We start from the raw sequence: 13,123 nt of genomic DNA, 5'->3' as shown, positions 1-13,123 counted from the left end.
AGACCGTTTCGTTAATTGGCTTTACACTCGGTTCTGGAGGAGTCGGTTACGGTTGTCATGGCGACGCGCTGAGCGGTTTCCCTCCTGCAGATTCAAACTTTGCGCCGCTTGAAGTGCGCGTGCACGATAGCGCTCGTGCTCGCACCTTGCAGCCAAACACACACACACACACACACACACACACACACTACTTTAAAGCATTTATAAGAAGCACAATTCGTTTTAAACAGTTTTTGTGAAGGAACACGAGATTTAAGCATCACAGCTGACTGAAAGATGCCAGAATAAAAAAACAAACAAACTACTACTACTACTACCACACACACACACACACACACACACACACACACACAGTCTCGTCAGCTGCAGCTCATCACGCGCGCGTTCAACACACACACACACACACACGAAGAGCTGTGACACATTAATACTTTTTAGAAAGACGAACTTAATTCATGATAATGACAGACTGTGTTACTCACGCGTGTTTGATCAGTTTCCGCTCAGAGAGAGAGAGGCGGTGAGCAGCAGGTCAATGAGGCTCCACCTTTCAAATTTCGAGCCCATTTCACTGATTGGTCGCGGATTTAAAGAGACTCATTTATGTCACTGAATCATTTTTCCAACTATTAAACATACAAAATATTTAATACAAAATTATTAGATATATTAATGAGATATCATGGATTTCGGAAATGTTACAAATAAACATGACATCAGCACTCGTTTTCATTTTTTTTTTCTTTTTCTTTTTTTACAAAATAAAATTGTAATTATATAATTTTAACCACTGGCATTTTGAATAAAGAAACTTCCATAAATAATTAGAAAAAGTTACTATGTGGCCAAATTAAATACACTTTTTCTGTGAATGTAACTGAAAATTCATATCTTCGTTAGTTTTGTCATTGTGAATGGCATAAAGCACAAATATCGCAAAAATAACATATTTCTGTAAGACATCCCACCCAGTCTCACAATATTAAAGTACAGCTGTAAGATTATATTCAACAGTGTCTGTCGTGAAGCGATTGGTCTATCGGGAATCACGTGACGCGGAGGCAGCCCTATGAGGTACACGTTTCTTGTCATTAATTTGTTTTATTAAGATTTATCTGTTATCTTCATGAATGTCTGAATATATTTATGAATATAAAGAGATAGAAAGTAGAAAGTTAATAGAAAGTTTAAAAGAACAGCATTTATCTGAAATAGAAAGGTTTTTAACATTTACACTAGTGTTCAGAATGTTTTATTTTTTGGACATAAATTAATATTTTTATTCAGCAAGGATATATTAAATTGATCAAAAGTGACAGTAAAGACATTTATAATGTTACAAAAGATTTTTACTTCAGATAAATGCTTTTCTTTCTATTCATCAAAGAATCCTGAATAAAATGTTTTTACACTTTTGAGTTTAACTTACACTGAAAAGTCAAAAATTATTAAATGCCCACGAGAAGGATGCAATACTAATGCAATTTTAAGGCATGACCATTGGACAGTGAAATGCTCATTAGGTCAGACAAAAACAGGTGAAGAAAAGACACAGGATCTGAGACTTAGGTAAAGAATCCAGAAAATTGACCCACACTTCATAAGAATCACAAGCTGAAGTGTTGTGACATACATGAAGACTGGTTTATGCTTTATAGACAGACAGATTGAGAAAGACTCTTGAAGGACCGGCACCACATCCTCTTGTCCCACCGTTTGAAGAATTTAGGCATTTGATAGGCACCATGTGGAGCGGAGTAGTTACTACACATAACCAGCAAAGTTTTATAAAATAAGCATGCAGCTACAAAAATGTAATAATTTATTGATAACAAAATCATTCCTTCAAGCAATGTAGTTCTTCAGCAATGTTTAGCAGAACGATTCGGCCACAGCTCAGTATAGCTCAGTAATACTGCTGTTATGAGGTATTACGATATTTAAAATAGTGTTAAAAAATATTTGTGTAAAATTTTTACTCTTTTTACAGATTACTGTTGTAGCAAATTTGCTCAAAATAGAAATATGAATAATTAATCATAATCATTATAATTAATTATAAATATTTGAATCAGTTAATCGAATTAACTTGATGTAGCTGAATTAATATTACAATCAATTAATCTGTTCGGCCAGCGAACACTCAGTATTGATCGTCTATCAACTCTTCAGAAAGGATATTTTCCGTGGCCACAGAAAAATAACGCTTTCTCAGCATGTAACTGTGATCATAATCGTTATCTTAAGCAGATCAGAATCAACTCGCAAGAATGTGCACAAAAGTTTTAACTAAATCACAAACACATAGCTAAACACACACAGACATTGAACCGTAGCATAACAGGGGAGTGGAGCTATGAAAAAGAGTCATTTAACCAACTGGAAGAACCATCGGTTTCTCACTATAAAGCACCTTTGTTAACAAAGGGGTTAACAAACTTACTGCTAAATCGCTGTTTAGTGTTCAAATGTATGATATTTGGAAATCCCTTAGCTGTTGAGGAGCGTCCGGATCTGCAGTCTCAGGAGAAATTCTTGATGGTTCGGTCCGATGGTGCTGAAGTTGTAATCAATATCTTCTGCGATGAATGAAGAAATGAGGATGAACTTGCGTTGTTAAATCTGTGGTCGAGGAGGTTGCGAGCGGCTCGAGGTGAAGGAGGCCTGCCAGCGCTGTATGACAGATGTTTTTCCTTTTTTATTCAAAATATTCACAAACTTGTTGGCTGACATCAACTATCTGATATTCGATTCTCAAATACATGTAAATGATGTTGAAACAACTTTGTTGTTGAAACAATTTTATAACGATCATCTTGGTTGATCTATAATGCGTGATGGGCGCCGCCATGTTTACGTCACAGTTCAGAGTCAGATCTGTCGGATTTACAACACGTGAATTCATCCACTTCTCCCGAAATACATGAAAGTAAGTGGCCAGTAAAGTGGAAGAAGAATAAACTTTATAGTTACTTACACAATGTGTATCTGATATGAATAAAACACCTTGTCGATTTATATTTGAATGGATTGCTATTGCACTGTACATGTGCCAGCCAGATACTTAATAATAATACTTGATAATAGATACTTGATTTTTTTTTTTTTTTTTTTATGTACACCAAATACAAATTTATATTATTTTGCCTTGCATGCATTTAAAATCATTCCAAAGAGTAAAGTAAAGAGTGAACATAATGGTTTGGTATACATGAATCAATGAAACTGCAGGTTTCTACAGTAGACAATTTCAGCAAATTTGCTACACTCTGTCAGAGCTCGCTCCACATGTAACAGCAGTTTCCAGAAGTGTTTTGAAAGACTCATAATCTACCATATGGACTTCAGGAAATGTTATGGTATAGTGCAAGCGCTGACAGTTGGGTAACACAGTGTGGTTTGGCATATGCTAAAGACAGCAGTGGTCAAATTTAATAACTCAATTTCTCCCTTTCTGATCCAAGCAGATGCCATTCACTGCATTATCTTCAGGACAGACAAGGTTTCTCCTGCTGCCCATCTTCTGGTTGTGTGTCTTCAGAAGAAATAAAGAGATAAATTAGAATTAATGTTTTAGTTTATTTATACCCTTTTAAAATGGGAACTGCAGCAGCATATTTACACCTGGATATCAAATAACAGCTTATACTATTTTTTACTCCATACCTTCAAGCTTAAAATCTCTTGATTTTTGACTCTTTCACTTGTTTAATCGAACCATTTGGGCTCATCTCTGAGGCCAGGTGGGATAAAATGTAATGGGAGTCAACCTAAACACCAAAAAGAAAAGCATAAAAATAGATTTTAATATTTGTAATTTGTGCCATACTAAAAAGAAACAAAAAACCTACAAAATAAATAAATGCTCAAAACAGTGTTTCTGCATACACTGTCATGACGAAGAGATTGTGACACTCCTGCATGACTTTGGTAAGATCGTATCAAGGCCGTCGCGCAGCTGTTGCAGCATTGAGAAGAGTTTTGTTGAAACATGTCAAGCAAGAGCTCTGGCAAAACAAAGATAAAGACAATAAAAAGCTTCATATTTAAAAGCAGGGCATTCAAAATCCCAAAGCGGATAATACTAGTTTTTTGTATAGTTGAAAAAAATCGTATGTCGGCGGGACGGGAGGATGAAGGCCGGGGAGGGAGACAGTCGGTTCAGCCCCATTCACCAATCACAGCGGATTATCAGTGAATCCCAGCTGTCCTGATGAAAGTTTGTAAAACTATCCGGTGTAAAATGATCACTGCAGAGACGGGTGTTGGTGGCTCTTCACAAAATTTATCTACCTCTTCTTCATAATCATCATTTTTAGGAAATTTAAATAAGGAGACCGAGCTGTTGTGTAATGTAATTATGGCTATTTTGCAAGTTCTTTACCAACCTACACTTCACCCAAAAGGCCTGTAGGTGGCACAACGACTTAATTTAACCAACTATGATAACTTCGTTAGATGGTAAATCAATACAAAACATGGTTTTGGTGAGCGCTTTGTAATATGTATTCACATTAGATTTTAAAGCAACACAATTCGTTTGCAATAAGACAAACCAGATTCAAATTGCCCAGCAAATTTGTAAAGCAAAGAACAATCATTTCTAGCTGATCAACATTATGAAAACTGGTGAAACCTTTAGGAACTTCAAAAGATAAAACAGCGAAACTCCTAATATTACTTCCAATATTTCCAAATTATGTTCATTTTCATAGAGCGGGCCAATATCGTGACGATTATTTAAAATCAATCGAGAGAAGCAGATATCGTTATGGTGATAAAATACGATTAATCGTGCAGCCCTGATTTAATTTAATTTGACTTGACATTTGATATTCAACAGTATTCTTGACATTTATTCAACAGTGCTTTTGATCTGCCTGCATTGACACTATTCTTTAAAAGGAAAATTATATACCAATTATCAATGTAAAGCTGCTTTGACACAATCTGCATTGTAGAAAGCGCTATATAAATAAGGGTGACTTGACTTGACGACTATTTTATCGCAACCAGGAAATATGCATTTGAGTGACGAAGGCATAGCTATAATGTAGGCTGTATAACTAACGGTAATGACAGTAAGGGATTGTGTTGTGTTAGTGTCATGCAGCACGTCCTGATATTGCTGAGTTAGATGCGCTCCTGGGTCAACATATTTTGTTGATCCTGGAACAACATTCTAGTCTGAAAATTTAGTCTTAACCCTATTCCTACCCCTAAACCTAACCCTACCCATAAGTTATCCCAAAAATCAGAGGGAAATGATAGATGAATAACACTGATGTAGAAGTACCAATTCATGATTTTAAGCCTAAACTTGAGATAATCTGTAAACTTGTCCCTCAAATCTGATTGGTTGATTTGAATGTTGTTCCAGGATCAACAAAAATGTTGACACAGGAACATGTTGAACTCAGCAAAATCAATGCTTACTGTCATCGAGCCACTGTTTTAGCCCCGGCCAAAAAAACCTGAACACAGAATTGATGAAAATCTATTTAATGCTCTAACTTAATGCTTAATGCTAAACACTTATAATAAACAAAACGATATCGTCCGCTAATATAGTTATCGTTATTAAAGTTATCTTTATCATTCGAACTGGCCTGTGGTGTTTTGGGGTGTGACGTCACGCCTCCTGCAGCAGTCTAAGCCACGCCCTCTCTATGTTTGTGTTGTATGGGAACCTGACGCGGCTCCTCGAGCTCGTCCTGTAATCTAACAGAGCAACAGCAGAACTCTAATCTGGTGAGTTTAAGAGTCTCAGATATTATCTGTGTGTGTGTGTGTGTGTGTGTGTGTGTGTAGTCTGGGGACAGAAATGTGACGTCTATAAAGAGTCATAAAGTACATCATGTTTTATTGTTGGCGACGTTTAGCTTTGTGTTTGCATACAGTCATTATATTGGAAAATATGAGGTGTTCCCTCATTTCGACAGGTAAAATGTGTGTGAGTGTGTGTGTGTATTTAAATATATTTTGGGGACAAATTTGTACACAGAAGTGAGCTAAACTTGACAAAAACTCCTTTTGTGGACGTCCACACTGTAAAAACGGTATAAAATAAAGTAAATAAAGTTTTTTTATTGTAAAAATGCAGAAAGTTTTCTCTTAGGCTCAGTGTGTGTTGTATGTTAGGGTTACAGTTTTTATAACTATCTGTATATAAAAAACAATAGAAGTCTATGCAGTGTCTCCATTTACAGTAGATAGCTGTGTGTGTGTGTGTGTGTGTGTGTGTTGTTTATATTACATTGTGGGGACCCACAATGTCCCACGATGCAATATAAACCTGAGTTCACCAGCCACTGGTCCACAATGTAAATTAATTAATAAAAATACTAATTGATGTTTTTGTGAGAAAATAAAGGTGTGCACAGTTTCTGTGATGGTTAGGTTTAGGGTTAGGGTAGGGTAGGGTAGGGGGATAGAAGGTTTGTACAGTATAAAATGCATTGCGGCCTATGGAAAGTCCCCACAATTTACAAAAACAAACATGTGTGCGTGTGTGTGTGTGTGTGTGTTTGCAGGTGTCATGAGTGCTCCAGACTCCAGCTGCAGGTCAGTTCCTGTGGAGCATCTGGACTACAGCTTCATCCAGAGCTGCTCTGACCTCAAACATCTGGAGCAGATCCTGAGAGTTCTGCGGTGAGACCCGTCTGTCTGTCTGTCTGTGTCTGTCTGTCTGACCGTCTGTCTGTCTGTCTGTGTCTGTCTGTCTGTCTGACCGTCTGTCTGTGTTTGTCTGTCTGTCTGACCGTCTGTCTGTCTGTCTGTGTTTGTCTGTCTGACCGTTTGTCTGTCTGTCTGTGTCTGTCTGTCTGTCTGACCGTCTGTCTGTCTGTCTGTGTTTGTCTGTCTGACCGTTTGTCTGTCTGTGTCTGTCTGTCTGACCGTCTGTCTGTCTGTCTGTGTTTGTCTGTCTGACCGTCTGCTGTCTGTCTGTGTCTGTCTGTCTGTGTCTGTCTGTCTGACGTCTGTCTGTCTGTGTCTGTCTGACCGTCTGTCTGTCTGTGTCTGTCTGTCTGACCATCTGTCTGTCTGTCTGTGTTTGTTTGTCTGACGTCTGTCTGTCTGTGTCTGTCTGTCTGACCGTCTGTCTGTCTGTCTGTGTCTGTCTGTCTGACGTCTGTCTGTCTGTGTCTGTCTGTCTGACCGTCTGTCTGTGTCTGTCTGTCTGTGTCTGTCTGTCTGACGTCTGTCTGTCTGTCTGTGTTTGTTTGTCTGTCTGACCGTCTGTCTGTCTGTGTCTGTCTGTCTGACCGTCTGTCTGTCTGTCTGTGTTTGTTTGTCTGTCTGACCGTCTGTCTGTCTGTGTCTGTCTGTCTGACCGTCTGTCTGTCTGTCTGTGTCTGTCTGTCTGACCGTCTGCTGACTGTCTGTGTTTGTCTGTCTGACCGTCTGTCTGTCTGTCTGTGTCTGTCTGTGTTTGTCTGTCTGACCGTCTGTCTGTCTGTCTGTGTCTGTCTGTGTTTGTCTGTCTGACCGTCTGTCTGTCTGTCTGTCTGTGTCTGTCTGTCTGACCGTCTGTCTGTCTGTCTGTGTCTGTCTGTGTTTGTCTGTCTGACCGTCTGTCTGTCTGTCTGTCTGTGTCTGTCTGTCTGACCGTCTGTCTGTCTGTCTGTGTCTGTCTGTGTTTGTCTGTCTGACCGTCTGTCTGTCTGTCTGTCTGTGTCTGTCTGTCTGACCATCTGTCTGTCTGTCTGTGTTTGTTTGTCTGTCTGACCGTCTGTCTGTCTGTGTCTGTCTGTCTGACCGTCTGTCTGTCTGTCTGTGTTTGTTTGTCTGTCTGACCGTCTGTCTGTCTGTGTCTGTCTGTCTGACCGTCTGTCTGTCTGTCTGTGTCTGTCTGTCTGACCGTCTGCTGACTGTCTGTGTTTGTCTGTCTGACCGTCTGTCTGTCTGTCTGTGTTTGTCTGTCTGACCGTCTGCTGACTGTCTGTGTCTGTCTGTCTGTCTCCACTCACATGTGCTGCTGGTGTTTCTCAGGTCCGGTCAGGAGGGTTTTTACCCTCATCTGATTGAGTTCTGTGAGAGACACATAGAGAAACTGGACCCAAAGTCTCGAGTCCTCAGGAAAGAGAATCGCGCTGCAACTGCTTCCTGTTTCTCCACGGAGGAATGGAGGAACATCTCTGAAGACCTGCAGGTGCTGGAGACAGAGATAAAAATCCTCAAACAGAACATCAACCCTCACAGATCAACTCTATATTCATTTAGTTCAAATATAACGTTACATTGGATAACTTTTCATTTTCTCAAAGCATGCTGGGAACTAGGAATCTGCTGTAACTTCAGGAGAGTTCTGATGTAATGTGAATCTGACTGTTTGATGCTGCAGAACATCCTCTAAATAAGAACATTTACCTGAAAAGGAAAATCTGATCAAATAATTAAGACTTGTTTTCAGAAAACGTGCTATCACAACATCCTTTAAACAAGGTGCATTTCATTTGTTTTTAACTAAACTTAATGAGGTTTATGTTTAAAACAATTGAAAATATACATTTGTATTTGAGATATATTCTCTGAAAACAAGTTATAATATTATGTAAAATTTTGCTTTCATTTTAAGAATGGCAAGATAATCTGCTAATATATAATCATGATTGTTAATGATCAGTGTGTTCTCACTCTGATCAGAGTTTTGTGGTGTTTCTCAGATGTGGGAGAGAAACATCAGAACAGATGAAGCGGAGCTGAAGCGAAGCGCCATATTCAGTGATGCTGAAAACGTGCCGCCTGTTCGTTCCTCAAACGGCCTCGTTCAGGTACAGGTTTTTACGCTGGAGCAGATCTGATGCTCTCAGACTCCATCATGAAACGCTTCTTATCTGCTCAAACATTCCTGTAGAGAAGCAGCAGCGCTACAGTGAAGACTGTGAGAGAGTCCTGCGGCCCGCGCTCCTACAGAGACTGGGACAGGTGAGAGTGTGTGTGTGTGTAACGGTGTGTGTGACACTGTGTGTGTGTGTGTAACTGTCTGTGTGTTGTGTGTGTGTGTGTGTGTGTGTGTGTGTGTGTGTGTAACGGTGTGTGTGACACTGTGTGTGTGTGTGTGTGTGTGTGACTGTCTGTGTGTGTGTGTGTGTGTGTGTGTGTGTGTGTGTGTGTATGTGTGTGTCTGTCTGTGTAACTATGTGACTGTGTAATTGTCTGTAACTGTAACAGTTTGTAACCGTGTGTGTGTGTAATTGTATATAACAGTGTGTAATTGCGTGTAACTGTGTGTGTGTGTGTGTGTGTGTAATTGCGTGTGTATCTGTGTAACAATATGTAACTGTGTGTGTGTGTGTGTGCGTAACTGTGTATAACAGTGTGTAATTGCGTGTAACTGTGTGTGTGTGTGTGTGTGTGTGTGTAATTGCGTGTGTATCTGTGTAACAATATGTAATGGTGTGTGTGTGTGTGTGTGTGTGTGTGTAACTGTGTGTAACAATATGTAACTGTATAACTGTGTAACTATGTGTAAATGTGTGTAACAATTGGCGTAACTAACAATATGTAACTGTGTGTGTGTGTGTGTGTAACAATGTGTAACTGTGTATGTGTGTGTGTAACAATGTGTAACTGTGTATGTGTGTGTGTAACAATGTGTAACTGTCTGTGTAACTGTAAAAATATTTTACTATGTGTGTAACTCTGTAACTGTGTGTAACAATGTGTGTGTGTGTGTGTGTGTGTAACAATGTAGCAATATGTAACTGTGTGTGTAACAATGTGTAACTGTCTGTGTGTGTGTGTGTGTGTGTGTGTGTGTGTGTGTGTGTAACGGTGTGTGTGTGTGTGTGTGTGTAACAATATGTTACTGTGCGTGTAACTCTGTAACTGTGTGTGTGTGATTGTGTCTAACTGTGTGTAACAATGTGTGTGTGTGTGTGTGTGTAATAAATGTAACAATGTGTAACGGTGTGTGTGCTCTGGCTGCAGGTTTGATGTGGAGGCAGAGGTCAGTAAGATCGACGAGAGCCACACAAACACTCTCCGTCCAGATCCTCCTTCAGTCCAGCAGACGGTCAGCAGCAGCTCAGGTCAATCCTCATCAGCAAACACTGCAGCTGCTGCGTCACTTCAGACACTCGCTCTGCAACAACACAAAACTTTTGTTTTATTCGTAAAATTATTCATTTTAATATGACATTTTAATTATTCAGTTAAGTGTAAGAAAGTGTTTTGATTGTTTTTATATTAAAATGATTTATTATTCATAAACTTTCAGTTTATCTCAATATCAGTAACGTTCACTGAGAGCAGAAACTAATAAAGCATAAATCTGAGCTGAACACACGAGATAAACAGCAGCAGTAACAGCGCACACACACACACACACACACACACACACACACACACACACTCACAGATGTATGGTTGAAAGCAGACAGACGCCACAGTAAGTGTGTTTCACTGATGGAGGTGTGTGTCCTGCTCTCTTCAGCTCTGACAGCGCAGGAGAAAGACGTTCTCGCCCGCCGGGAGAAAGACAAAGGCAACGAAGCTTTCAGAAGTGGAGATTACGAGGAGGCCGTGGCGTATTACAGCAGGTGAGCAGAGGAGCCGTGAGAGCCTGAGCGCCGCTGCCGAGCTGCTGTGACGTGTGTGTGTGTTTCTGCAGGAGTCTGTCTCTCGCGTCTTCAGCCGCTGCATTCAATAACCGCGCGCAGGCTCACATCAGACTACAGCGCTGGAGCGCGGCCCTGAGCGACTGTGAGGCGGTGTTACAGCTGGAGCCAGAAAACATCAAGGGTGAGGAAAACACCACCTGTGTGTGAGTGTGAGTGTGTGTGTGTGTGAGTGTGAGTGTGTGTGTGAGTGTGTGTGTGAGTGTGAGTGTGTGTGTGTGTGAGTGATTAAGCCCTGTCACATTCACTGCAAAAAATGCTGTTCTTACTTAGAGTTTTTGTCTTGTTTCCAGTCCAAATATCTAACAATTCTTAAATCAAGAAGCATTTTCTAGATAAGTAAAAATGATTTTCTTGTTTTCAGGAAATATAAATCAAAATTAAGTGAGTTTTTCCTTAGAACAAGCAAAATAATCTTAATCCAAACTGAAAACAAGATTATATATCTTATTTTTGGTTTGAAATAAGATTATTTTGCTTGTTTTTAGGAAAAACTTAATTTTGATTTATTTTTCCTGAAAACAAGAAAATCATTTTTACTTGTCTAGAAAATGCTTCTTGATTTAAGAACTTTAAGATATTTTGACTAGAAACAAGAATTTTGAACAAGAACAAGTTTTTTGCAGTTTTGACACCGACTGTAAATCATAATTATGACATAAAAAGTCAAAATTACAAAGAAAGACACAATTTTGACATTTTATATACATTTTTTTAATCTTTTATGTCATAAAATATGTCATAATAAGCATGATCTTTTTTCTTATGTGGCTGAAATGGGCTTCCATATACATCCCAGTGAAACACACATTCTGATTAAACATTATGAGGTCCATTTTTTTTAGAATTAACATTAATTTTAAAAATATGCACCAATGAATTGTTCACAATAACATGCATTTAGAAAATAAACAGGCTGACTTTACATTTCATACCGACTGTAACTATTGTATGCTGTAATAACGTGTGTGTGTGTGTGTGTGTGTGTGTGTGTGTGTGTGTGTAGCTCTCCTGCGTCGCGCCACTGTGCACAAACATCTGGGTCACCAGCAGGAATCACATGATGACCTGAGAGCCGTTCTTCTGATGGAGCCGCACAACACCACAGCACTGGTACAGATGCACGCCTCACACTGACCACATGATGGCGCTCTTACACAAGACACATACTGTACATGAAAGAGACGTTCAACCAAAAATCATCATTTACTTGCCCTCATGTGGTTCAGATCTGAAGAACATTAGACCCCATCGACTTTCTTCATATGGACAAAAAACACTCAAAACATCTTCTTTTGTGAATTACAGAAGGATGTCTTACAGGTTTGAGTGACATGACAGAGAGTAAATGATGACAGAGTGATTATTTTTATCCCTATAAACATAACGTGACCTCTGACCTTCAGAAGCTCCTGACGGAAGAGACGGCGCAGCATCAGGAGAGACGCAGCACAGGCAGGAAGATCCTCATTCAGGAAGTGGATGAAGGTGAGGATGAGTGTCTGTGGAAAGANGTCTCTCGGCTCTGCTGCTGCGCCTCCATCTCCACCTCCTCCAGCAGCTGAGAGAACGGCACGCTCACGCCGCACTCCCCGCTCAGCTCGCCGTACACCTGACGCAGGCTCTGCAAGCTCAGCTGCACCCGCGCCGCAGACGACACGCCGCTAGAGCGGGAGCGAGACAGACAGGTGACATGCACGCCATTATTTAAAGCAGTCATTAATACTCATAGTTCTTCATCGAGTGAAGCTGAAGCAGTGCGTTTGTACCCATGATCCTCTGCTGCACTGGGCTTCTGCGTGGAGCGCCGCCCCCCCCGTGATGATGTCATCGGCTCAGCAGTCACGCGGAGATGTCCGGCACGCTTCAGCATCTGCAGAACAAACACGCAGTGGTGAGCGACATGAGCGTGGCGCGTTCAAACTACTGGAGCTTTTGACAATGATAATCTACAAACCGTGAGACCTTCGTTCATCTTCAGAACACAAATTAAGATAGTTTTGATGAAATCTGATAGGGCTGGGTAAAAAATATCAATTTCTCGATTTTAATCGATTCTCATTTTTATGAAGCCGATATTGGATTCTTAAATCCCAACAATCGATTAGTCTAGTCTGTTTTCAGTTGATGAATGAGCAGAATATGTAGCTCCTCCCATCCAATAAATCGCAATAATCTTTGTTACTTTTGATATGAAGCAAAGTCTCAGATTTCAAATGACGTCCATCTTATTATGAGATTCAGAAAATAAACACCGTTTTGGCGCTGTTTAATGTGGCGTGACAGATCGCTTTAGCGCCTCAGTTAGAGAGAAGCATGTGATCATCCTCTCCTCCGCTTTAATACCAGTTACAGAGAAATAAACATGAACATCTGAAGGTATGTTAAAATATACAGTACAACTTACTGAAATCCGTATCATGTCTCGTGTAATCGCTCAACCAGTGTTTCAACCTCGGAAAGACTCAATAAAACAGCTTCAATGTCACGTGACGTCACAT

At 40.0% G+C, this 13,123-nt stretch overlaps 1 protein-coding gene and 1 long non-coding RNA gene across 2 annotated transcripts; one reads left to right on the top strand and one right to left on the bottom strand.

The window, feature by feature from the left end:
• Nucleotides 1–2,994: 2,994 nt before the first annotated feature.
• LOC125246226 lies at nt 2,995–4,010 on the bottom strand. The gene is made up of 3 exons (XR_007179787.1): nt 3,889–4,010; nt 3,667–3,770; nt 2,995–3,535 (listed from the first exon to the last, which is right to left on the bottom strand). It is a non-coding gene; the product is annotated as an uncharacterized LOC125246226 (long non-coding RNA).
• Nucleotides 4,011–5,665: 1,655 nt separating this feature from the next.
• LOC125244371 (sperm-associated antigen 1-like) lies at nt 5,666–12,187 on the top strand. The gene is made up of 10 exons (XM_048154463.1): nt 5,666–5,751; nt 6,534–6,651; nt 7,993–8,152; nt 8,667–8,774; nt 8,858–8,928; nt 9,934–10,034; nt 10,439–10,544; nt 10,616–10,746; nt 11,629–11,735; nt 12,029–12,187. The coding sequence occupies exons 2-10, from the start codon at nt 6,539–6,541 to the stop codon at nt 12,185–12,187; spliced, it is 1,056 nt and encodes a 351-aa protein (XP_048010420.1). The 5' UTR covers nt 5,666–5,751; nt 6,534–6,538.
• Nucleotides 12,188–13,123: the final 936 nt, after the last annotated feature.

The sequence above is a fragment of the Megalobrama amblycephala genome, linkage group LG14 (assembly GCF_018812025.1).
Source record: "Megalobrama amblycephala isolate DHTTF-2021 linkage group LG14, ASM1881202v1, whole genome shotgun sequence".
Lineage (NCBI taxonomy): Eukaryota > Metazoa > Chordata > Actinopteri > Cypriniformes > Xenocyprididae > Megalobrama > Megalobrama amblycephala.
The sequence above is the reverse complement of the archived record's forward strand: the minus strand, read 5'-3'. Positions and strand labels throughout refer to the sequence as shown.